The sequence below is a fragment of the Oenanthe melanoleuca genome, chromosome 11 (assembly GCF_029582105.1).
Source record: "Oenanthe melanoleuca isolate GR-GAL-2019-014 chromosome 11, OMel1.0, whole genome shotgun sequence".
In the NCBI taxonomy this organism is placed as follows: Eukaryota; Metazoa; Chordata; class Aves; order Passeriformes; family Muscicapidae; genus Oenanthe; species Oenanthe melanoleuca.
The window spans coordinates 1,070,469-1,097,147 of NC_079345.1; the positions used below are offsets into that span (position 1 = coordinate 1,070,469).

Genomic DNA, 26,679 nt, shown 5'->3' on the forward strand with positions numbered 1-26,679 from the left:
CTGCACAGAAATGAACTCCCGTCCCAATAAAGGTTTTGTGAGTTAAGAAAATAAAATCAAAGAACACTTGAAATTTCATCTGCTGCTGGAAAAGCATGTTCAAAGAGTGAGACTGGCAAGAAATGAACAAGTTTGGAATTGAAACATCCAGGAAGCAGCATCTAAAATGTAGAAAACTACTTGTGTCTCTGAACTCAAGGGAAATCATTCCCTAGGCACTGAGAGACCCCAGGGAATGAGCTGGGACAGGGGAGAGGACACAGTGCAGAACATCCTCACGTTCTCAGGGAAGCAGGAGGCTCCCCAGGACAGCAGCCTGGGACTGTGACAAAGGCCCGAGGGCTGGGAGCTGTCAGAGCCCAGGCATGGGCTGGGGTCTCTCAGGTCACAGACAGTCCTGATGGAGTAACTCCAGACAATAATCCTTCCTAAAAGATGCAGCCAGCCAGAGCACTCCAGGCAGCAACAACCACTTTAGTGCTTCCCCTGATGAACACCAGACAACCCTGTCAGCAGGGCCCGTTTTGCAACAGCCATGAGGATGAAGCAGCTTTTCCTGAGGATTCCCAACAAACACAACTGCTTTACTGGATTTCCAAGAGCACCTCTCCAGCTCAGAACCAGCAGTTCAGAACAGTCTTCCCATGAGTGCTGTCACCCTCTGCACAGTTGGTTTCCATGTCTCACTGCTCAGCTCTGTACAGTTTTGCCTCAACCTCTGCTTGAGAAACACTCACTGTAAAAACTGGATATAAATTATTGACCAGGGAGACTGAGGCCCTTGTCCTGTGCCACTCCACAGCTCTAATGAGCTTCATGTGTGCCAAAACCCCCTCGGAGCCTGACACATTGTACACACACAGCAGCACATTGTGGGCAGTTTATTCCAGCCAGGGCTGTTTGTTGTGTTCAAAGGTTACACAAGAGCTGCAGCAGCCCAGCTCAGCCCCACAGGGGTGTCCCCATGCTGAGGACACAGCCCTGCCCTCCTGCCATGGCACAGAGCACAGCCAGAAGGGGCTTACATGGGACCTTCCACCCACTGGAATACACTCCCTGCTCCTGTGTACAAGAAACATTCACAGCAGATCAGACTTAACCAACTCCTCATCACCACCACCCCATTAGGAACCAATCCTGAAACCCTGAGGAGTTCTCCTTCCTGCAGGATAAAGCTCAAAGAGCCAATGTAGCCATTCCTTCATTTTGGGGTAGCAGCAGCAGCACAGCTCAGCATCTTTGATCCTGGAGCTGAGAAGGCAAAGGGTCTGTGTCCAAAAACGCCTCTGGAGCCCTCCCACTCCAGGTGGGAGTGGGTTCACACTGGTCTCAGGCGTGGTTCCTCCTCCTCCTCCTGGTTTGGTGGCTGGGGAGGTGTTTCCTCTTCCCTGGTGTCCTGCTTGTCCCTCTCTGCCTGCAGCCAGCTCTGAGGAGCAATCATCTTCTTGGGCCCGTGGGGCGGGGGCCCGATCAGCGCCTCAATGTCATCGTAATTGATCACTTCCTTCTCCAGGAGGGCATTGGACAGCTGGAACAGAGGAAGGAGGCAAGATGAGGGATGGAGGCCCCAGAGAGAGCAGAACTGCTTCTCTGAGCTGGTCTGAACTGTCAGCTCAACTCAGGCCTCAGCACCTGCAGCTCCCCAGGAGCAGCCCCCAGCTGTGCCACCACAAACAGGTGACCCTGAAGCTACTGGCACCAGGAACAAATTCTCCCAGCTCCAGCATCGTTCCCAAGAGCACGTTTGGCCAGGAATACACAACGTGACTGCAGGCAACAAAGCAAGCTCTTGGGAATGATTTGGAATGAGAGCTCCAGGAACAATGAGGGAAGTGTCCCTCCTGCCACTGTCACTGCACCTGTGGCCCTGCCCAAGAGCCAAAGCAGCAGCAGAGAGACCTCCAGCAGAGACAGAGCTTTCCCTGCACACACAGCACTAACAAAGAGCTGCCTGTTCCTGCAGGCAGGGGCTGGAGGGCAGCACAAGTTCCTCTCCAGAAGAGTGGAATTCTCTGGCCCCTCTGGAGCAGCAGGTGGCTGTGCAACGTGGAACTGCTCGATCCTGCTGATGAGATGTGACACGCTGGCCTGGCAACCCAAACACTGACTCTGGACATACTTTGGCTGCACTTTAAAGTTTTTCTGTGCTGAGCCTCCAGCAAACATCTGGCTGCTGTTACATGGCAGCAGCAGGACAGAGGAGCCTGCAGAGACACCCCTGAGGATCCCTGCTCCAGAGCTGCCAGGGCACTGTCCCTGGGACAGCAATGTGTCCCAGCTCTCTCCTCTGCACTGCAGGCCTGGCACTGAGTAGCTGAAGGCGTTGTTGTTGTTGTTCTTGCTTGTTTAAAAAGAGGATTTAAGGAAAAGAATTGCTTGATTTGCAAAACAGGCAACACGAAGTTGACTCCTGGTCATTTTAGAAGTCAGGGACTGGAATTCTGAAGGGAAGTCAAGGAGATACAGAGGGTGCTGTGACCCAAGCTTGGCTTAGCACTGGGCACAGAGCTCCTGGCACAGGTGGGGATGTGCCAGGGTGTGTGGCTGGATCAAAACTGTCAGGATACAAAGGGGAGGAGGCACTGCAACAAGGATTCCTTGGTGTATCAGTTATTAAGGAGGTGAAAACTGCCTGGAGTCATCAGAAAGCAGGAATCAGCCCCCATCAGCCAAGGTGACAGATGCCATATTCCTTCACCAAAGCCAGACACTGTCCACCTGATTACTGGCTTGGCTTCCCAAAAACAGTCACTGTCAGCTCTCTAGAGAACTGCACTGCCAAGAGGCAAGCAGGGAAGTGCAGGTGAAGGACACAAATTCCAGCTTTGATAATTTCCACAGAGCACTCCTCCTCCTCTACCCTGCAAACACCAGCTGGTGTGAGGAGGCAGACTACTCACTGCTGGGAAAGGCACACGCATTCCTCCCGTGCCTGCTCTGAATCCGGGGGATACACAGTAAACACTCACTGGTTCCCAACACTCCCACTACAAGACTTTCTAGGAGAGAGACAACACTGCAACAGCTGAGCTACAGAGCACAGAAAGCAGCAAAAGCACCAGTTAAAAACACACAAACCAACCAACAAACCCCCACAAAATTCAACTCACGGTTTGCAGCTTGTCCCGGTTCTCCAGCAGGAGCTTTTCTGTGCGCCTGTAAGCCTGAGCCACCAGGATTTTGGCTTCCTTCAAGAAACAAGAAGAGGGAGTTGGGGTGTAGGAGGCAACAAACAACATGTGTGGCTAAACAAGGAGAGCACTGAGGGATGGAATCTGCAAACTGAGCCAGGCAGAATGTGGTTCCCATCAACAGAAACTGTGGATAAACAGGTTGGAGAAAAGCCCAAGGAGTGCTGGTGATAAGGGGCAGTGAAGTCTTGCCCTAGTTCAGCTTGATGGGAAATGCAGATTAAGGCTGTCCAGGAGCTAAAGGTACAGCTCAGCACAAACTCCAAGGAAGCACAGCCATGGTGCTTCTGGAACAGAGCTTTTTTGTTTCTAGCTTTTTGACTTTTGAACTAAAGCAGTGTGTTTTTTCAGCACTGAAGCCAAATTTCCTGTGAAAACATGCAGATTTGCAGTCAGTCTGACCATTATTTTGGTTAGATCTGATCTAGGAAATGCACACATATACACTGTGACTTTAAGACATAGATTTCTTACCGTCTCAGCCCTGCACAGCACAGGCTACTGGGCTGAACTCACAGCCAGGTGAGATTCTGCCTGCTCCTGCTGCCTCACTGCACAGCCCTGACACAGTCATGGAACAGGTAAGTGCTCACTCACTGGCCAACAGCAAAATGCAAATTGTTTGGGTGCAAACCACTTGCCATTTTTCAGTGAACTGCAGGAAGCAAAGAACAAAAAGAAGCCCTTAGCCCAGGTGGCCTTACATGGTCCATCATCTGCTGCAGGCTCTGGCTGAAGGGGCGCCGGCCGATGCCAGGGGCACTCTCTGGGTCAGGGAAGGAGATCTGCCCGATGCTGGGCACCATCCCATACTGCTTCACCATGGAGTAGGCAATCTTGGTCACCTTCTTCAGGTCATCCTGTGCTCCTGGGCAGGAAACAAACACACACACTGCTAGCCAGCTCTCAGCTCAGTGCAGGAAGAACACATCCTGCACAAGCACGTCCTACCAGGGGAGAGAGCAGAGGACGCACGGCAGCCCATGGGGGGTGAACACTCAACCCACTGAGGGACCTTCCTGCAGGTCCCAGGAGTGACAGAGTGACCCTAATGTGGCCAGCTCTCCTGAGTCCTGACCTGCCACTGCCCACAGAGCAACCTGGTCAGGTGGAAGGTGTCTCTATCCATGGCAAGGGGGAATAATGAGATGGGAATTAGGGTTCCCTTCCAAACTAAACCATTCTGTGATCCTATTTGGATTTAACTAGTTGGAAACAGCAAAGAAAGTTCTAGGTCTTCTCAAGAGCCTCATCAGGCAACTGTGGCCTTAGGCTTTGGGACAAGTCTGAGACAACACAGTGACAACCACCCCTGAGACCTCCAAGTGTCAAACGTGACATTTCCTCTTGCTAGCACAGGAAAACACCATCCCACGCTCAGACCTTCACCTGCCCGTGCCAGGCTCTGGCTCCTCACCTGTGGTGACCTTGTTAAAGGTGATGGCCTCGGCCACTCTGCCCCCCAGGGCCATGCACATCCTCTCCAGCAGCTGCTCCCTGGTGAACAGGTACTGCTCCCGGGGCAGGATCTGTGCGAACCCCAGCGCCGCGTTGGTCCGAGGGGCAATGGACACCTGCAACACAGGGCAGCTCCCTGAGCCCACAGAGCCACAGAGCTCTCCCTGCAGCAGCAGAGCAGGAAGAGGCCTCTGCATTCCCAGGGAAGTTTGTCCATGGCCAAGCACAGCAGCATGTCCTCATTCCTGCACTGAGGGCTCTGCCTCACACAAACAAACACACTTCCTGCTCAGGGAATTATCCCTAATAGCAAGCCACAGAAATCCTGAAATTTAAGAGTTACTTTGGAGTGCATAGGCCACACAGAGTTCACTGTTTCTGCTCCAGAATCCCTGACATTACCTGCATAAAGACAAAAGCCTTCAGAAAAATAACAGCCATTTTCTCCACCCACTAAATGAGAGTAATTAACACCAGTTCTGCTTACACAATGGGTCATTCAGAGTGAATGTGGTGCTGGTAATGGGCCAAGGAGCTGTCACCCTTGTCATTTCACTCCCCACCTCCCCCCAGTGTCCCGGCTTTTGGAGGAGATGTGCACGGATCACATCCCCGGGTGCCAGAGAGGCCTTTCCCTGCAGAGAAGGGCTCGGGGCAGACAACCTCCCAGTCTGGAAAGCACAGCTCTCCGTCACTATCACAGCAACTTCGCAGTGGCTTCGCTGGTGCAACGTGCTGGGAAAGGGATCACATTTGGATGTGTGCACACACGGAGCAGCTTGGAAGTCATGACTGAGCAGCAGCACCAGGAGACTCAGTTGCTTCTCATTTTTAATTGCAATGCTTCTCCTATAGCTGGTTAATCAGATTTGCACCAGCACTATCATCAATACAGCCTAATAATGGATTTCTCTAGGGCATAAATTAGGGACGTGGTTTATAAAATCACAGAATCATTAGGGTTGGAAATGTCCTCCAAGACCATCAAGGCCAACCTTTGACCAAATCCCACCACCCGTGACCCCACTGGCCACGCCCCTGTGACACCAATGACATCACTGACTCTGCCCCACTGTCACATGACACCCCAGCATGACGTGACTGGCCATGTGACCCAACAGTGTCACATGGACACACCCAAGCCACATGACACCCATGGAGTCACGTGGACGCACCCTGTGGCACGTGACACTGTCACTGACCCCACCCATAACCACATGACCCAAATCGGTCACTGGCCCCACCCCAGACACGTGACCCCATCACTGGCCCCGCCCCTAGCCAGATGAGCCATGCTGTGAGGCGCCACCTTCGCTTGTTCTTGGCCATTTCCAGGGACGGTGAGTCCCTGGAGAGCCTGTTCCAACGCTTCACCAACCTCTCAGTGATGAATTTATTCCTAATATCCCACCTGAACCTCTCCTAGTTTAGTGGTGGCTGAGCAGTTGGAGTCCATGACCTCACAGGTCCTCTCCAAGGAAAATGGTTGTCGCTCTGTGTTTGCCATACTTTGCTGCAGCAGCACAGGCTCAGGCTGTCAGGCTCACACAAAGCAGTGTTGGGCAGGGAAGGCTCAGGATTCCCCTCCCTGCAGGCAGTACCTTCATGACGGCCTCGGTGTGCTCCAGCAGCCACCCGACCAGCGCGTGCCCCGATTCGTGGAACGCCACCACCCTCCTCTCCTCCGGTGACAAGATCTTACTTCTTTTGGCAGTGCCTGTGGGAACACACGGGGTTTGATCAGTTATCAACAGGTGCAACCAGTGGGGCATAACCTGGTCCAGCCCAGGGCACAGCCTGTGGCTGAACTGTTTGTGCAGCAAAACCCCTTGAACTAAAATGTCTGCAAAAGGTGCTCCCTGGGCCTGAGGTGGAAAGCAATCCATGCCTGGGATTGCTGGAAAATTCTGGCAGAAACTTTACCCCCTTCTCCTTACAACAGACATTACCATCAGACAAATAGTTTGACATTTGATTTGATCACAGCTCAAGAACCTTGTTCCCAGGGCTGCATCTGTAACAAGGCAGCTTACTATTTTTTTTTTTTTTTTTTTTTGTGGAAAAGATCTGAAAACAACACAAAAAACACCAAACAACAAAACACAAAATGAGACTAGCTAGAGTCTCAGACTCATTTTGCTGTTTTCAGTCCCTTAGGCAGAACAAGAGAGAAGAGAGATGTTGAATCATATATACAAGGTCCCAGTTGAGAAAACTGTGCATTAAGAGTGTTCAAATCAGCTGAAGTGCAGGAGTAGATACAGAAATCCTTCTCCAGAGCCTGGAAATGTCTTTGATTACACATGGCATGCTCTGTATGAGTTTATTCCCAGGCTCCTGAGAACCAGCAAATGAAACCATAACTCACCAATTTCCTCCAGAAAGGTGATTTTTGAAAGTATCTATTTTCCAACTTAGTAGAGCAAGTCCAAAAAGGTTTAAAAAAACAAAAAAAAAACCAACAAAAGTGAATGGAAGTAAAACTTCTAGCAAATAGGAAAAGTGAGTACAGAACACACAGTGTGTCAGGCACTCATTACAGCTCAGAATTTTGGGTGCAAAAAGGTGCCAGGATTTGCAGGCCAGAGTCCCCACACAGAGCCCAGAGGGGAGAGCAGCCAGTCAGAACCAATATTGCACCAGGCTTGCTTCATGTCTTGGAAAACAACATTCTATTAAAATGAATTTTTTAACAAAGTCAAGGGTTTCATTAAACAAGGAAACAACAAAATTAGTGTGGCAGATCTTGTAAAATTACTGCTCAGGGACCCTGCAAACTGCTGTGCCCTGCCAGGCATGATGGAACAGCAGATTAATTGCAACTGCCTGGATTTTCATCAGTCAGTCTCTTACCCTGCCCTCAGCAGTGTGTGAGCATGGTCCTGGATGGCTATTTCCACAGAAAGATGTACCTATTCTCTGTAAATATATATATATATATATATATATATACACACACACACACAGACACTTAAAAAATCCTCTCAGCCCACTGAGGGAACAACTGTGCACTTCACAATAGCACACAATGTTGTAAAGCAACAAGATTATTTCTTTTCCTACATCATCTCCAGGCATGGAAGTCCCCTGAAAACCTTTAGTTAACACATTCATGACACAATCCACCCTGGAAACAACTCTGGTGTGTCTCTGCTGGCCTTACACAAACCCCACCAAGAAAACAGGCTCCATCCTCTAAAGCCAAGCCCTAAAAGGCTCTGTGTGCTCAGCAGGTTTCTTCCCTCACTCCCAGGAGACTGACTGCTTTCTGTTCCCAAACTAAAAACACAATGGGAGCTACCACACAGAGAAGTTCTTGCTCCTCCCTTACAGCAACACAAAGCTTTAAGGCTGACAGGGCCTCTGGTCTTGCAGAGCTCCCTTTTGATTCCACCCCACTCTTATTAAAACCAGAAGCTCCTAATGGAAAGCACAGTAATATGTTTTTTCTTTCAAGAAAAGCTTTTATAGGAACTGAAATGCCCTCTGGATTGTGAAACCCAGAAGCATTCCTATGACATGGAAAGGGTACATTTAATACAGGGGCCAGGGGGGTTGTTTGGGGTCTTTTAGAATCTGTCTACAAAAAATAGCCAGTCCTGCTAATACGAGAGAATCTGATTAAGCAACAAAGAGGCTCCATGGCCTCCTACACACACCAGAGCCTGAGTGAGGCCAGGCAGCTTTAACTGCCAAAGCTCATGTCCTGCAATGCCCCACCACATGGAGCCCAGAGATCCCTTCTGCTGCCAGCCCCCCCAGCCTTCTCTGCTTTTGGCTTTTTTTCCCAGTCTGGGGAACCAAGGCAAGGCCCAGAAAGAAAAGGCAAGTGAGTCCCTACAAGTCTGGTGCTCCTGCAGATGGGAAAGCACAGCACATCTTTACAAGAGCAAGTGGCACCAGGACAAGGGGGAATGGCTTCAAACTGATAAAGAGGAGGTTTATCAGGGAAAAAAAAAAAAAATTCCTGTGAGGGTGGCAAGGCCCTGGCAGGGGTTACTCAGAGAAGCTGTGGCTGTCCCTGGAAGTATCCATGGCCAGGGTGGATGGGGCTGAGCAACCTGGGATAGTGGAAAGTGTCCCTGCCCAGGCAAGGGGTTGGGATATAGACTTTAAAGTCCCTTCCCACCCAACCCAGTCCAGGATTCTGTGATCGTTGCTGCACCTGATGAGAATTTCTGTTACAACTACAGTTGTCTCACTGTCCACTCTTGGGAGCTCCTGAGTACAGTTTGGAATTTGTGTTTTTAACCAAAGCACTCCAGGGGTTTTGTTTTACTGCAACAGGTGAAGCTGTGAGGAACTTTCTCAAGCACCATATTTTGAATGAGGAATTCTCTAAGCATTTTCTGATAAAGCAAACACTCAGGACTTAATTCCAGGATCAGGAAGTAACTGACCCAGCACAAACACCCTGTTCCACACATTCCACTCAAAAGGCACAGAGTGCCAATCAGTGTGCCCAGGCTCCCACTGGGAATGGAGCCTGGAAGCAGTTCAGTGTCTCATTATAACATCCACAGCTTGGCTCCAGGGCAGTTCAGCCCAAAACCCACCAGATTCAAATTCCTCAGGTGAAGTCAAGAGTTCTGGGAACTCTTTTCCCCTCCCTACACAACACACTGCTACAGGGAAAACTCCAGAGGTTCCTCTTCTGGCAATGGCACAAGCAGCAGGGAAAGGCCAGAGGATGTTCTCAGAGAGAGAACAGTGCTTTACTGTCTTGCAGTTTATTCTGCCAATTCATCAAAGCCTGAACTTTGGGGGGGGGGAGAGAAAAATCTCTAATTTCCTGCTGGTGAGGATGCAGAGACTATTTGCTATTGATATTTATGTAGCAGCTGTCCACAGCAGCAAGAAAAATTCAGAGATATTGTCACTTTTCTTGTTTTAAAAAACAACAAAAAAAAAAAACCCAAACAACCCACAACAGCCCAATCTTCTAAACTGAAAAAGCCACATGCATTCGAATTTTCCTCTTTATTATTTTGACAGTGGCCATTTTTCCTTGAACTATGGGTTCAGACTCCTGCAGATTCAGGAAGATGGGAACCATTTGGGGTTTATTCAGAGAATTTTCTGTGGCTGTTATTGAAGATCTTCAAGCCAGAGCACAGTCTGAACCCATCTGTCTTTCTGGGGTGTAACCCCCTCACCTGAGCAGAACAGACCCCTGAGGCAATATCAAGAAATGCTGCTGCACTGGCACAGGTGCCCAGAGAAGCTGTGGCTGCCCCTGGATCCCTGGAAATGTCGAAGGCCAGGCTGGACAGGGCTTGGAGCAGCCTGGGACAGTGTCCCTGCCCATGGCAGGGGTAGGACTGGATGTGCTTTAAGGTCCCTCCCATCCCAAACCAGTCCATAATTCCATAGCATGGCTGCACCTCTCACCTGCAATGACTCTTTCCACAGCATACTCGAAGTTGGAGGTATCAATGGATTTGTGCCCTTCCCTGGCAGCGTGAAGAGCAGCTTCATTGCAGATATTTGCTATGTCAGCTCCTGCAGACACGAGTTCACAGGAGTTACACTGGGTCTGAATGGGACAGAGAACTCAGAGGAGGAATGGGCACAAACAAATCTGGAGAAGGACCTAAGGAAGTGGAACAGCCTGTGCTTTTTGTTCCTTGGGAACAGAGAGCAACCCCAGCCTATGGTGTTGATGTTGGATTTGAATAATACAACTGCTTTGGCAGGGAATGCTGATACCACACAGAGCTCAGCAATCCAGGAGCAGGCTGAGGCCAAGGCTGGCTCCCAGGGACAGGGATGGTGTGGGCAGTGGGCTGGCACAGGCTGCTGCTCTGCTCAACCTTGGAGAGAAGAGAAGGAACATCTGTTCCCAGTTTGTGTGGGTGGGAGATGGTGGCAGGGGGCTGCTGAGAGCAGTCATGGACAGGCAGCGTGCTGGGGCCTGGGAGAGGGGAAACCCAGAAAGGATATTCCAGGAGCTCCACATAAACAGGAACTCTGGAGCCCCTTGCTCAGCACTGTTTCAAGCTCCCAGGGACCCACCCTGGAAGCAGGCTTGATGCAGAAGCCAGGCAGAGCTGTCCAATTTCTACTCTGCTCAGCAAAATAATTCCTACTTATTCCTTCCATTGCTTTCCTGGTAACATAAATCAATTTAACAATCTCTCCTCTGAAGTGCAGCACCTCATCCTCAACTGCTTTGAGAGGAGCATGACTGGTTCCTTCCCTTATGAACTGGGCACCTAGGCATTGTAAAAGTGTGTTTTCCCTACCTCCCCACCCTGCTAGTCCAACAAATTTCAGAAGATTGAAAATAGTTATGAATAACTGCTCAGAGGTCACCAGGGAGCTGGTTAGGTTCCCACAATTATGGAGAAAAAAAGTCCTTTTTGCCCAAAACTCCCTGTTAGACCCCCAGCACCATGCCTGAATGGAGGAGCAGCCCAAGAACACATCATACCACTGAATCCTGGGGTCAGCTCTGCCAGGTGCTGCGAGTAGAAACTGCCATCCTGGATCAGCTTGAGGCCTTTCAGGTGGTGCTCAAAGATCTCCTTTCTCTCCTGAAAAGAACACCCAGCACCTGAGCCCAGCTCAGGTCACCCCCCAAGGGTCACAATGGGGCCCTGCTGTGCACAGCTGGGAGCAGGGCAGTGGCAGTGCTGGCAGAGGGGACACTGACAGTGCCAGCAGAGGGCAGGGCTCTCCTTGCAGAGTTCCAGGCTTCCAGCAGCCCTGATAAACACCCAGCTCTCAAATTCCCAACAGATGCACGAGGCTCTCCCTGAGTCACGGCTTTCTCTCTCAGGACTGCTCTCCCCTCCTCACTCTCACTCTGATCTGTCTTAACTTCTCCCTCACCACAAAAGCTCTTGCAGGAAGGAGCTCTGACTGCCTCGACCTGCTCCTGCACAAACCACAAACTGCAAAGCCCATCCAGCAGCTCCTCAGCCTGCCCCCATTTCCCAGATGGAAGTGGGGGTGAGATGCCGCTGGCGAGCAGCCACCAGTGACTCATTCAGCTGGTCCAGGAGATCCTGACTCAAACAATGGGCTCAGTTGCCAGGGTTTTTCCCCTTCCTCCTTCAGGGCAGCTGCACAGTTCATGCTTCCGGGGCCAGATTCTATCAGGCATTTAAGGTATTTTCAGTGAAAACTCTGCAGAGGACAGTGAAGCACAGATGGGAGAGGAAGAGCCTGTGCTGGCACAGCACACAGATCCTCACAGCAGCTGAGCCTATTCCCAGAACTCTGCTACAAATGTCAACACAGCGGACAGGGAAGACTCTTGTAAATGGATTTAGAAAGCATTCAGAAGGAGAAAGTCACTTAACAGGCTGCCTAAAGGAAAATGAGGAGCCTTGCAAGGATAGGGAGGGCAATAAACCTACAGAACAAATAGTGCTCAAGGCTCATGACAATTTAAGTTCTCACACCAGCCAAAAGCCAATGAGGTGCTTCTCAATTTCCTGAAGAGAAGACACAAACCTAGCTCTGCATCTGCATGGCAAAGGGAACCTCACAGAATAATTCACTGGCAAGGCTCTACCAGAGCAGAGACCTCCAGACCAGTCACTTCAGAGGTCACTGCATTAGCACCACAAATCCTTCATCCAGAACACAGAATCAAGAACAAAGGCAAACAGAGGCTCAGCATCTCCATCTCCTCCAAGCTCAGTCTTGCCAGGCCAGTGAGACCAGCAGGGACTGGGACACCTCAGCCACAGGAAGGACAAGGCAGCTGGTCCAACATACCTGCAGTGTTGGGAGATCAATAAAGATGTGCCTGTCCAGCCTCCCAGGTCTCATCAGGGCGTTGTCCAGGACATCAGCACGGTTGGTGGAAGCCAGCACTATGACATGATCCGTGGTCCCCATTCCTGCAAACACAAGAGCAGAGGAGGAGGTTTTCCCCACCTCAGACTGCACTGCAGGCACACAGTGGGCTGGAGGCAGGGAATGGAGTACACAGCTTTACACAAAGCCACAGGGTGGTCACAGCACCCTTTGGGGCTGCTGAGGCTGAGTGTCCCCTGCAGCTTGGGACAAAGCCAGGAAGGAACCTCCCAGGCCACACAGGCCAGTCCCTGGTCATCATGGACACTCTGAAATCCCATTTTCATTTACTTGATAAGTACTGGCTTAAGACTTCTTTTTCTCCTTCCTATTGCCACACTTGGAAATTGCTGTGACTAGAACCCAGAACAGAATCCTGTTTAGATGAGTTCACAGATGCCTTCTCACCCCCAGGATAAGTCAATTCCTGAGCCTTTAGCTCCAGACTGTACAAGCAGCATTTCCTAGCTGAAGGAGATTTTTCCATGAATTTCCATGGAAAACCCTTTCAGTTTTTATTTACTTTCAGCCTTTAGTCACAGACAGGCCTCCAGGGGAGGAACAGGCACCTTTGCCACCCAACAAGGGCCATGTTACAGCAGGAGTTGTTCTTTGCCTCCTCACTCACCTCACAGGCACAGTGCAGGGCCCTGCACAGACCAGCCCTGCAGAACCCACACCAGGCACAAAACACAACTCAAGAGCTTTGCACTGATTATCAGTCCAGAATTTGGCCAAGTCAGTCAGAGCAGGTTCTGTCTCCAAGCCTTTAAGGTGAAGGGAGTGTTGTAATTTACAGGCTGCCTGAGAGCAGCCTCAATGGACAGACAGGATTTCCTGGGGAAGGGAAGGCAGGGCACTGGCAGCTGCAGGAGGGCAAAGAGGGGCAGACTTTGTGCTGCCATTGAATCACTGCCCCACATTTATTGTTATTTATTGCATTCCTCCAGGTGCCTGCAGGCTGCCCCTGGGCATGAGTCACCTGCTTCCAGCACATTCCCCAGCCCTGGCACACAGCAGCCTTCCCAGGGAAAGGACACTACAGTCCCATGTGCCAAGTCCCACGCTGTGGAGAGGCGGCTCTGTGCACGTAAGCTGGGCCAGTTTCAGCTCTCAGCTCCAGCAGAAGAGCTGCCAAATGTGTCAGCGTGCGAGAGCTCAGCACAGATCAAGGTTCCAGGTGAGGCAGGGGACTGGCTGTGCCAGCCTGTGCTGCAGCAGACCTGGTGCTCCCTCTCTGCAGGCTCCTGCCTAAATAAGCTGCTGGAGAGGATGAAGCCGAGCATCCTTGAGGCGTGTATCACACTGCACTCTGGAGTGGGATAAACAAGCAGAGACTGGCAGGCACTCCAGGAATGGCAGGATTAGATGGCACAGTGTATTATCTGCCTTGCAGCTGAGAAGACTCTCTTAAAATAGGTCTGACTATTAGAACAAATAAAAAAACAGAAGCACTGAGAGCATCCTCCTCACATCAGCTTCTGCCCCACTTGCTTAATGCAACACCACCTGGCATGTCACAGGCAAAGACCAGCCAAAGGAACAGGCTACAAAAACAACACTTCACCACATCAACAAATGAGAGACAGATCTGAAAATGCAGTCTGCAGAAAAGAGTTCCTGCAAGGGTCAGAAATGAACCACTCCAGAAAGGAAAGGGAAAAGGGGAAAGGTAAAAGGGTCTACTTGAGCTGCAAGTGCCCTGCTCCCCCACACTGAGCAACCTCACCTGCAGATTTACTGTGTCACCCTCCAGCCATTTTTCCAAAAGCCTTTGGACATTTCCTGGGAGCAGTGGCACTGAAATGGGGGCCCTTCCTGAAGGAAGCCTCGGGGCTGCACATGGCACAGGCCAGGACTTGTCTGAGGGCTCCAGGTGAGGAGCTGCCACCACAAGCCATCCTGCATTTCCATTCACAAACCCCCAGCTCAGCTCAGGAGTGCCAAAGCTCCTCTGAAAGCACCCAGAACAGAGATTTGGGTCACACTGCTCTTCCGCTTGTCTGCTGTTGGAGAGGGAGGATTGTCTATTCAAGGCAGGCACCTGCTCCGCCAGAGCCGGCTTTGTGCATCACTCACAAACAGCTTCTGTGGAGAGGCTCCTGCCAGCACCTCCCCTTCTCCCACCAGGCCTGGTGCTCCCCAGACCCACAGCAAATTCTCACAGGAATGGAACCCGAGGCTGCTGAGGGAAAAGCCCTGTGGCTTCTCCAAAATGTTCACACCAAGCCCCAGCCTGCACTCACCCCATACAGCCTGCACAGCTCTGATCCTCCTTCCCTCTCTGTCCCTTCCCTCCAAGGAATGTCATTCAATCACAGAAATCCAACAATCAGTGATGACTCACTGATCTGCTTTTGTACATGATTTTTGCATAGACCCAACTCGGCTCTATGGTGTTGTGTTGCCTTCAGCCCTCAATTTAAGCTCAACCAGAGCTCTCAACCTTCCATCTCAAGGCTTCCTCACAAACACTCACCACTCCTGGGGCAGAACTGCTCCCCTCCTAAACAGGTTATTCACCATCAACCTGGGCAGTGTTTTGCTATGCTGCAGATGGCACATCAGTGCTGTTTTAGGTGACACACTCCGTTAGGTAACACTCCAGTGACACGTGCCAGGATCCCTGCTGATCCCATGTTCCCAGCACCAGGCTGACATCCTTGCCAGCTGTCTCCTGTTTGACACAGTCAACTCCTTGGACTGGGATTTTTTTAGCGTGTTTGATAAAGCACTGAGCAAAATGAAGGACTCTGTACATGATTCTGTATGAGACACGAATAAAGAATGAGATAATATAGATTTAAAAATAAACCAGGCAGCACACTGCAAACAAGGGTCTATAAAGTACACACTGAGGATAACATTTACCTTCTAAACTCTCCACTTGAGCTGAACCCTCATTTCTGCATTGAGTCTCACCAGGAAAACACTCTGGAAACCACACCTAATTTTTACAGACTGATGGAAATCAGACATTTTCATTTTTAGGATAGAGATGTGGAATGTGACTGACTATATATTCCTGAACAGAAACGCAGGCTTCTATTTAATTCAGAGGCCAGCTCACCCTACCACAGTCAGGGGAGAAAAGGACCCACCCAAGGCAAGACTGCTGGGCTGTGTTAGCACTGGCCTTACTTGTCAAGATCATCTACTCCACTGGAAACACTCAGTACAGAGCCAGCAGTTGGAACCCAGGTTTGGGGATGCTTTTGGTGTACTATGGCTTTTAATTTTTTCATATAGAGAGTGTGATGAGACAACATGACAGTCAAGCTATGAGTCACAGTTACGGTGAAGAGAAAAATGAAACAAACATTCCCTGATGGGGAGGTAGTTGGTTATTCCTGACCCTGCAATAGTAAGATTTAGCAACAGAAATATTGCAAATTGGGTCAGTGCTGCAGGCTTGGACAGAGACAGGACTAAGGACTGCCAAAAGATTATTCTTTGTGTTAAAGTGTCTGAGCAAAGGGCCAATTCCAGGTGCACAACAGCCAGAAACCAAACAAGTGTGGCCTCAAACCAGAACTTGTTTGCAAAGCTTATCTCCCTCATCTCAGAGATCCTGTGGTGAGGCAGACAACACAAACAGAAGACAATGGACAGGAGAATTGATGTATTACATGATTTCTGTCCCTTTAGGACAGCTGAACTCTAAACTCTGACAGGCTTTAAACCACTACCTGTCTCAGACTGGATACAACTATCCAGCAACATGTAATGACCAGCTGGACTGAAACTCCAGGGAGTTACATTTTACTAGACTTAGGGACTAGTGATGGGATACATGGGCTCAGACTGGTTCAGACTTCAGCAAGAGAACATTGGAGAGACCAGACAGGTTCAAGCAGGACAAAGATGAACAGGCCACCAGCTGTACCTCTGAGGAGATAAGGGCAGGGAGAAACACTGACCATCCATTTCCACCAGCAGCTGGTTTAAGGTCTGCTCCTCCTCGGCGTTGGCAAAGCCAGACACGTTGGTGGAGCGCTTCTTGCCCACGGCGTCGATCTCGTCGATGTAGACGATGCAGGGCGCGCGCGCCTGCGCCTCCCGGAACAGGCTGCGCACGCGGGCGGCGCCCAGACCTGCAGCGAAGGGACACGCTGAGCCTGGCAGCTGGAGCTGTCAGCAAAGCCGGGCAGCAGCGCTACTGGCCCTCAACGAGACACTCAGAAACCCTCTGACTGTGACAGTCCCTCCTCAGCACTCCCACACAGCCACAGAACTCGTGTTTAGGCCTTAGGCTCGGTGCGTCCTGGGGCTGGGTTTAACTGGGCTCCTCAACCTGCAGGGACTCCTACAGCTGCTGCAAGAGGAGCTTTGCTTCCAGCTCCCAACATGGCCTCCTGCTCCTCCCACTGCTCAAAGCAAAAATATTCAGCATTTTCCTGCATACTGACCCTTGTCAAGTCTCAAGAGATCTACGAGGAAGGAAGAAAAGGAGAAGGATGGAAATCCCAAGGCACAGAGAGGCCCTACTTTCCCCATCTGTATTTCCATACAAGGAAGGAAGCTTCAGTCAAGGGCTTTAATAATAGGTACAGGGAAACCAGAGAGGATGCTTACAGGTGAAGGACCACAGCTGCACTCTGCCAGAAAGCAGCAACCAGAAATGCACTTCAGATACTACATAATTAAGGAACTGCATCACTGCAAACGCTTTATATCTTCAGTCTAAGTATCCAACTCATCCTCTCCATGCCAAGTCCCTCACAGGAAGCCCAGCCAGCCCCTCCAACTCCACAACAGACAAAGAGAGTTGCTTCTGTTCCTCAGAGCACCTCACCTCCAATCACCTCCACGAACTCAGAGCCTGCCATGGCCAAAAACGGCACCTGGGCCTCTGTAGCCACAGCCTTGGCCAGCAAAGTCTTCCCACAGCCTGGTGGGCCCAGCAGCAAGGCACCCTTGGGCACTTTGGCCCCGAGCTGGAGGTAGCGATCGGGATTCTGCAAGGACAACACAGCTGGGTCAGAGCCACAGCTCACACCAAGCACCTGCACCACAGCGGGGCTTCCCAGAGCTTCCCAGAATGTTTTCAGCCTGGGCAACTCTGAGCTGCCAACAGGAGCAGCTCCATCTGCATTCCCACTGTGGAACTGGACATACAGAGCTTGTTTCAACAGAGGATGCCCAGAACCACCAAGGATGAAGAGCAGAGCAACCCCCTCCCCAGGTTACCCCTCTGTCCCAGAAGGTGGGCAGCAAACATTTTGTTTTGTTCTATTTTTACATACCTTTAAATAGTCCACAAATTCCTTGACTTCCATTTTTGCCTCATGCATTCCTGCTACATCCTTGAAGCCAATCCCTTTTCCAGATTTCCCATCCACGATGGTGAAACGAGCCATCTTCAGCTGGTTCTGTGGAAGGCAACACAAGGATCAAACAACTTTGGACAAGGCAACAGTCTGGAAAGGATGTTTGCTACATTTTGGGAGCCAGCCCAGCCCAGGGAGACAGCCCAGCTGTCCCCACCAAACACCACTAAAGTCCCCACCAAAGCACTGGTGTTTCATGGATTTTTGCTCTGGAGAAAGTTCCCAGATGGATGGTTGACTCAAACTTTATTTATCCACATGTTGGGAAGAGACAAGAGTAAACTTGCAGTAATAGTCCCAACACAGTCCAGCTCAAGCTCCATGTAGAGCAGGCAGGGATGATTATTAAAAACATGCAGATGTCCAAAACCTAGGATTTGGGATCTCCTCCCTGATTTCTAAATGCTCTGATCCTTAATACACATGGGACAATCATAGTTCCAAGGAATATGTGTTGAAGGCAAATAACTGTCAGTGGTAAATAATTGCCAATACTTGTGAAAGCACAGACAGTTTGCACAGTCTTTGATGCTGCTGCTGGTTTCTGCTGGAAACGTCCCAGGCCAAAATTACAGGTTCTCAAACTGAACAGCCAGCACGTTTCCATCTCCTGATGCATGTGAAGCCACAACGAGAGTCAAAACAAGAATTCAGTTAAACATCCCACTCATAACTGCTCAGTATGTTCTGCTCAAAGCAGCTACTCAGGAGGTTTTTTCTTTCAGAAGAAGGTTTAAGGCTTCTGAGGCCTCAGAAACTTCTAAAGGAAGAGTTAAACTCAAGGCCTGGCTGTCCCCACTTAAGCAAGGACACAAACTAGTCCTCAAGGCCTCATTACTCAACACTTCTTTAAAATATTTTTTTTCTCTGAGCAGCTGCATCCTTTTGTTCAAAGAGAATCTCAAAGCCAAAAGAACTGCGGAGGAGACTGAGTGGGAAATCCAACAAGGGACTGAATTCACTGTGTTTTCATCCCCAGTCCCTGCGGTCAGGGACAGAGCACCCCGGGCTGATTCCTGCAGTTTCATCAGCTGATCCAGGCCAGGGTGGGAGAGGGGAGGAGGAGGAGGTTTGCCTGGTGTTGCAAGTGAGGCATGCGGCAGGAGCAGAACAGGCCAACACATAATGAACTCCAGAATCTGAACATATTTTATAAATTGAGAACTCATTTTGCAGAAAGCAGCAATTCCTACTTCTGGCTGTATGGGAGGCATGTTGGCAGGGCCCAGTGAAAAACACCATCTGCAGCTGCAGCTCATTAGCAAGCTTTGAAAACAGCAAACTGGACTGAAATTCCCTGAGCTCAGCCCTTCCTGCCATTGGGAAGGGAAGGGACCTCAGCTAAGGCCAGTTAAGGTACCAGCCAGGAAGATGATCAGCACAGGATGCAAGATGTGGCAAGAGTGGAGAGTCCTTGGCACCAGTTCATCCTCATCCTGCACTGACTTTGCTGGGAAAAGGGGAGGAGAGCACCCAGCAGAAGCCAAGACTCCCCACAGGCTGCAAAACATGCTCAAAGCCCAGGCTACTCACAAAGGCATTGAAGCCTCCAGCCCTGCTCGCCACCCTGAAGAGGCGGAAGATGCTCCACAGCATGGACACGGCCACCAGGGTCACTATCAGGGAAAGGACATCACTGAAAGGACAAAGACAAGTACTAACTGAAGCATTCAGCCACAACCTGGTCAATATTACCCAACATAGCTACTTTTTAAAGGACATTTAGGCTAGAGTGCAAACCAGCAGATGTGATACAGAAAATGGAACTTTCACAGGTTTTTATACAGATACATAAAACCCCAAACCCCAACCATTACATAACCTAAGAAGTTAAGCAGAGGACATTGGCAAACATTGCCTACAGCTGTGGAAGAAATTCGACCTCCCCATCCACTTCAGAGGCATTTCTGCTTCTAAAACAAGCAGGACCTCCAGGCACTCAGATCACACTCAGAGCAGAATCCACTGGGGCTGGCAGTGCATCCAAAGGGAGCTCACTGCTGAGGACAGTGTCTGGGAACAATAGGGATTCCAGCCAGAAATCCCAGTGTGGGTCTCCCATCAAGAGACTGTTTGTTTCTCCTTAGTCAAATCTCTTAGGAGGAGTCCTTTATGCCAGAAAAATGTGCTCCAGCACCAACACTGTCAGTTTTCTGGATCCTTTGGAACACCCACTGCATTAGAAGGGAGATGGGGAGCTGAGATGAAACTCCAGGTCTTACAGAGTTACAGGATGAACATGTTGAGGACAAATACCCCATGAGCCCTAAACAAAGGATGCTTCCAAGAGCAGGCAAAATGATGCTATGCCAGATGACAGGCTGAGATTGGTGGGCCCCCGTTCTGCCCCACATGCCAGAGGAACCATCCGGCCTCACCACACTTCTGTGCTTTACACCAGGAATGTGTGTTCCACCTCTCACAGAGGGATGATTTACTGAAGCAAGGGAGCAGCAGGAGCTGCATACCCAGCTGCACTTTTCTGCTCAGTGAGAGATGCAAAGGCAACAGTGAAACCTGAAAGTCACCTTCAGTTTGTCTGCTCTGCAAACAGGATTAATTCTGAAACACCCTGAGCACCCACAGCTTGGAGTGAGCAGAGCCCAAGCTGCAAAGACTCTGCACCTCACAGGCTCCAACTCCAGACTGAGACCAAATCCTCCAGACACTCATCAGTTCTTCTGAGAACTTAACACCCCATCACAGCTCTTAAAAATTGTTTAAAATCTCTTTTGATGAGCAGGGGAAACAGCTTGTGTTGGGGGCTGGTTGTCTGTTCAGTCCTCTCTTCCTGTTACACGTAAGTCTGAAAAAATTGGCAAGTTCTGAATTTGAACTGAAGGTCTCATATTGCATTGATTAGTTAAAAAATCGTATCTTCGTACATTCAACAACATATTAAAAACACCCAAATGTTAATGAGAGGATGAAATCCAGGCATGGTATCCACTCATACATAAACTTCACATTTTTGCAAGGTGTCTGGGATGAGGAATTACACACACAGGCCATCTCCAGTGGGAAAATCAAAGCATTATAATGAGGAAGGAAGGCTTAGTGCATCCCCAGCCTGTAACATCACTTGTTGCCAAGATTTCTATCACACTCTGCACTTGGATAGTTGATTATGAGAACAAAAAATGCTCAGCTGAGCAAGAACTCAGTGACCCTGACCTCAAACATTTTGGCCTGTTGCATGCTGCAATTACAGAATTCCTAGGATCCTCACTTTTCCAACATTAACGTGCACCTTAAGCACCTTATCTTTCAGAAACATTCATTCAATGCTCCAAATCCAAGCCCACTTTTCTGTTCTGTATTTAGGTACTGTTTAGCTGAAAGTCACTTTTTTCCAAGCAAAGGATGCTGTCACCAACACAAGAGTAACAGTAAGGACAAATTGATATCATACTTTCCATAAAAGCCAGGGTGTTTGTAGGAAATGGGGATTCTGTCTTTCTCATCAATATTCAGCTCATCCTCCACGGCTCTGAGCTTCTCTTCGAATTTGTCGATGTTTGCCACGCGCATAGTGTACAGCAGGGTCACGTTCTGGGGACAGGCAAGGCACAGCAGCACGGAAATGTTATGTATTATATACATATATATCAATAGCTGCAAGGAGCAGAGGGGCACAGCATGGGCAGGTCAGTTACAAATTAGCCTGAACCCTTTGATCCTGCATCAATGAATTTGGGAGCAGATGACTGACACCAGGGCTCTGAATTTAGGAACCCTCTGGCCTTAGGAAAAAAGGCTGATGGAGTTTGACAGAACACTCATGACTGAAATCCAAACAGGAGAAAACTTCTGAAACAAAATCCAGTCATAAGAGTTTACAATCTCCTGGACACCTTCTCCCACATCAGACTGAGCAGGTAACCTCAGGAAACCTGAGTTTCTCCAGCTTTTTAGATATACAAAAGCTTTTTTTTCCCCCAGGCCATTATTAATTATTTTTACAATTCAAACTGGAAGTCTTAGTTTCAACTTTGAACTTCAAATGCAAGAAAGAAAAAAAAATAAAGCAAATTTACCAGCTGGAGTTTTACAAGACCATTAATTCAGTCACCTTCAGCAGTATTGTCTAAGCTCACTCACAGCTGTAGGGAGTCACTCACAACTTGTCCATGTGGAGTTCCACCTGGGTGCAGATAAATCTCCACAATGTCACTCTCAGGCACCACCTCGATCCTCTGCACCTCCCCCTTGGACAGCATCTCATTCACAAAGTAGTTCCAGGAGATGTTGGTCCCTTCCCTGTTCTCGCCGATCATGAAGCGAAGCATCAGCACCACGAAGGTGAGGACCAGCAGCGCCCGCAAACGTTCCAGGTGCATCTGGTTTTCCCTTCTCCTGCGCTTCTCCTCCTCTTTAGGAAAAAAGATAGCAGAGGAAGAAGGATTAGTGTGCAATTGTGGAGCTTTCTGACACAAAGAAGGGATAATTAAATGACAAAGATTCACACAATGGTATTTTTGAGAAGTTTTTGTGCTGCATGTTTGGTTTCCCCTGAAGGACTGGGCTTCCCATGGTCCTAGTGGGACCAAACCCACTAAAATCCCACCAAATATCATTCTAGGCTAAAATGAGACACTCTCTATTGACAGAAGTCAAATAAAGCCACAGAACCCTTGCTGCTAAAAATCAAAACTGCAGAATGACTACAACCCACTTTATACAACACGGTTCCACAGCAGAAAATATTAGCAGTAATCCCAGTGTCCCTGGTAAATCCCACAGCGCATTATTGTTTCCAGGTGAGCTCTGATCTCCTGGCACCTGCACAACTCCAGCAATGCTTCCACTATCCCAGTAAATACCTGCATTTGCAGAGAATGGGAGATAGCACTGAACACAAATACACTGCAAATCCATCGGCCTTAACCAAATTCCCTGGATTTTCTCCCATACAACTCACCTCATGTATCACAGGGTTTGATAACTTGCCCACATTAAGGATCTGTATCCAAGAGGGATTCCTATGCTGGATGTGCTTTCCCACACTTTTTTTGTACTACAGCCACACTGAAGCAATACCACATGGAAAAGGGATGTTTTACTTCAACTGTTTGCCATCAAATATTTTTCCTGTCTCACAACACTTTTATTTTTGCACTGCACAGGCAAATTTACAATTCTGTGGGCTGTAAAGGATTGTGACAGCACAGTTCAATGTCAGCTGCTGACCAGTGTTTGAGTTGTTCAAATGACAACAAATATCTCCTCCTCTTTCCAGTCACATGTGAGTTTTCCCCAATACATAATTTACCACTTGCTCTTGATATACAATTTAACAACAACAGCACCACGGCACACATAAATAACCTTCTAAACCCAGAAATAAATTCATTCTGTGCCACTGGACTCTAATGCATCATTGCTGCAGCCCAGATTTGATTTATTTGCAAATTCATAACAAATGTCCTGACACCAGCATTTATCACTGGTCACCAATTAGGCCCTATGCATGCAGCAACAAAACCAAGGGACAAACATATGACCCAGGCAGCTGCTAAAAAAAGTCTTCTGTCCTTCAGAGGCACAGCCTCATTTTTCACTGCTTCCCAGCTCTGCTCCACACTGAACAGGAAAGGCTTGTTCCTAAATAGAAACAATGCAGCTTGGCAGCAAAGTCATCACTTCAGAGGGCTGTGACAGCTCAGGCTCCCTGTCCAGCCCATCCGCTTTGTTCTCTGCTGTCATCCCCTCACCAAGTGTTATCTGCTGCATCCAGCTTTGTTAAGACTCAGGAATTCATCCCAAGGCTGCAGGATGACATCCACTACAGCCTTATTAGAGAAAACTAAAATACATGATAGAAGACTTAGTCTGCACAACATCCTGAAAAGCTGAGCAGGTTCAAATAGAATGATTTTACAGAGTAAAGAAATTACTTAAGGAAAGTCAATCCTGACAGGAAAAGTCCATCTGTGTCTGTGCAAGTTCCTTGGAGGTATCAGAGTCAACTCCTGCTACAGCACTTTCCTCTATTTCATTTCAGACCAAGTGGAGGCCCATAAGCTGCTCTAAACACACATAATCAGAGTGTGATCACAAAAACATCACCCAAGGGGAAGCTGCCGATCCCAACAACTTCTCCCATTTCCAGGAATTAAATCTTTCTAGGACCTTTAACCTTCAGCTTAATAATTTCAGGAGAGAAGCCCATTTCTAGAAAGCTAGAAGGCAACACCAAGCTTTTCTCTAGTCTGTGTTTAATTAAGGACAAACCCGATCTATTTCTCAGCTGCGGTGCAGTGTGACTGTACAGCACAACATCCACACTGCACCACGAGCCACCCCACAGCACTCAGGAAACCCTGGGACTGCATGTGACACTTGCAAGCAGCAGCTGTGGGAATACTTCCAGCTTTTGAGCCTCCACCAAGCAATGATTTGCCATTAACCCCAAATGTGAACTCTCTGATTAAAATCTTTGCAAGGGCTGTGGTGACAGTTTGAAGAGTTCTTTGTAATAATTACAGCAGAGACAAGTGTTCCCCTGGAGACACAGAGCCAGGCTGTCCATTAATCACAGGAGGAGAGGCCATGGAACACAGCATGCTGCTGGTTACTGATTGGAGCAGCCCCAGCATTTCCAGGTGCTGTGCTCACTCATCCCCTGGCCTCGCACACCACGCACCCCAATTCCAACTCTGACTTCCTTCCCTTCCTTCTGATACCTGTACTCACATCCCACTGAGCATCCCAGTTAAACCACCAAGGAAAAGCCATTGCTCTGGTCCTAAGGACACTGCAGTGACACCAGCCAGCCTGTCAGCAGCTGCTGACCTCTGACTTCAAAAGCAAAAAGTCCAAGAGGACTCAATTATAAAGCACAACAAAGCAAAATCCAAGTGCTGACACCATTTGATGATACCCAGGTAGAGGCCTAAATAATAAATTATAAAATTACATTTCAGTCTGTAATGACATAAAATGCCTCCCACCTTGCAGTTCTGGAGGCATGGCAGGGGGCTGGATGATTTTATGGTCCCTTCCAACCCAAGCCACTCTGTGACTGACAGGTTTTTAGGGAGATAAAACTAATTTTCAAAAAAATCTTTATATGCCTGGGGCTATGAGAATAAGATATGGAAAAAAGCTGTATCTAGAAAGACTGATTCGAAAAAGAAAAACCAAGACAAATCAGTAACATGACTGAGAGCTCTTTAACAAATGTATATTTCACTAGAACTCACTAGAAGTAGGGAACATCCACATTGAAGGTAAGTGAAATATTTTGATCCATCTTGTATTTTCCAGCCCATCATCTAAACCAAAATTCACCCTCAAACATGCTCTTAGCCCCAGGTGCAGGGAAGGACAAAGGGGGATCTTCCTCCCAGTGTTTCAGTAAATCCCAGAATTTTTGGCACACACGTACCATCCTCCTCCTGTGGAGATTTCTTCTTGAATCCTCCATTCTTCTGGCTACTCCCCCAAGAGCTGGATGTAGCAAACCAAGAGGTGCTACCTGCAGGCAAACAGAGGTCAGAGAGTGGTTTGATGGCACAAGGGAAATAATTTCGAGAAATTTCCTTAGTACTGAAACACAGACACAATTCCCAAGGCACAGCCATTGCTAGCACTGGTGTGGCAGCTAGGAACAGCCTCACACTTCGGATTAGAAATGATCATTAAAGGAAATACAGGTAATGGAATTAAATCAGGTTTCGCAGGAATGATGGGGGATACTCCAATAAAAGCCAAATAAAGCTACAAACACAAAGTCTAATGACTCCAGCACTTCTGTGATCCCCTGAGCCTCCCATGGGAAGATGCCACTGCTCATTCCTGTCCCCAAACATAAACCTGGATCCCTGCAAACCCCACCTCCCACATCCAGGAACAGAACACCTCTGCTGCACTTTCAGGAATGCAGAGGGAAGGTGAGGAAAGGTCAATTCTCTTATGAAATCAGACCTTTTCCCTTCATGCTCCTCAGGACTCACCCAGGAGATTCCAAAGTCTGACTGGATCACGGATTATGTGCTGTTTTGTCAGGACTCCACCGAGGCCTTGACGTGGCAGGGAAAGTGTTGGTGCCAGGAGGCTCTGAGGAAGGAGAGAAAGAAAAACAGCACAATGATTGGAAAAGAGCTGTGGCTGCTGAAGGTTTGTGTGCCTCCCTGAGACTCGGATTCCTGAACAGGGGAATGTTGTGGTTGAGTGTCAGGACAGCAGCTAATAATGTAAGGTGATTAGAATAAAATGACCTCTAAGGCCCCTTCTCACCCAAATAATTCCATCATTTCCACGGTGTTTCCCAAGTCAGTGCCCAACAGCGCTGACACGACGGACCTTCAGGACAGCACAACCACAGGTCTCTCCCTCCCGTTCCTCTCCTCTCCCGGTGCCCTCAGCCCCCGGTGAGGCCCCACCATTGCCCCGTTACCTGCAGGCCGCGAACCCCTCCGAAGGCACAACCGCGGGGCCGGGCCCAGGCGGCGGCGGGCGGCCGCCAGAAGGCGCAGCGGCCGCGGAGAAGCCCCATCCGCAGCAGCAGCAGCGCCATGTCCGCCGGTCGCGCTCCCCGGAGGCCTCAGAGGCCGTTCCGGCGGGCCGGGCCCGGGCGGCGGCGCGGCCGCTCCGCCGTTACCAGCACCGCGGCCTCGGCGCGGCCGGAAGTGCCCGCTGAGGGTCGGGCGGCCATCTTGGACGCGGGGGCGCGCTGCCAGGCCTCAAGATGGCGGCGGCGGCGCGCGGGGGCTGTCGGGAAGGGCCGGGCGGTTACCGCGGTAACGGGGGCCCCGCACGGGCTGAGGGCCCGGCGTGGGCTGAGGGCACGGCACGGCACGGCACGGCCCGGCACGGCCGCGGAGCCCCCGGCTGCTCCTTCCTACGCGCCTCCGGCGGGATCTGCGCTGCAGGCGAGCCCCAGGCTG

General features: G+C 49.5%; 1 protein-coding gene across 1 annotated transcript; it reads right to left on the reverse strand.

Annotated features, from left to right (window-relative positions):
• Positions 1 to 454: 454 nt before the first annotated feature.
• On the reverse strand, positions 455 to 26,679 carry SPG7 (SPG7 matrix AAA peptidase subunit, paraplegin). Its single transcript, XM_056500455.1, has 17 exons — positions 26,190 to 26,679; positions 25,747 to 25,849; positions 25,179 to 25,268; positions 21,910 to 22,160; positions 21,201 to 21,340; positions 19,322 to 19,424; positions 17,705 to 17,830; positions 17,254 to 17,416; positions 16,379 to 16,552; positions 12,378 to 12,502; positions 11,083 to 11,185; positions 10,041 to 10,151; positions 6,251 to 6,366; positions 4,609 to 4,765; positions 3,896 to 4,059; positions 3,111 to 3,188; positions 455 to 1,528 (listed from the first exon to the last, which is right to left on the reverse strand). The coding sequence occupies exons 1-17, from the start codon at positions 26,307 to 26,309 to the stop codon at positions 1,319 to 1,321; spliced, it is 2,334 nt and encodes a 777-aa protein (XP_056356430.1). The 5' UTR covers positions 26,310 to 26,679; the 3' UTR covers positions 455 to 1,318.

Excerpts from the sequence above, each read along its gene's own strand:
- SPG7 (XM_056500455.1), bottom strand. The coding sequence starts at position 26,309 with ATGGCGCTGCTGCTGCTGCGGATGGGGCTTCTCCGCGGCCGCTGCGCC. Across the intron at positions 19,425-21,200 it reads CACCCTGGCTTTTATGGAAA|TGATGTCCTTTCCCTGATAG; the intron begins GTATGATATCAA and ends TTGTCCTTTCAG. Across the intron at positions 10,152-11,082 it reads GCTGACCCCAGGATTCAGTG|GAGCTGACATAGCAAATATC; the intron begins GTATGATGTGTT and ends TCGTGTCTGCAG.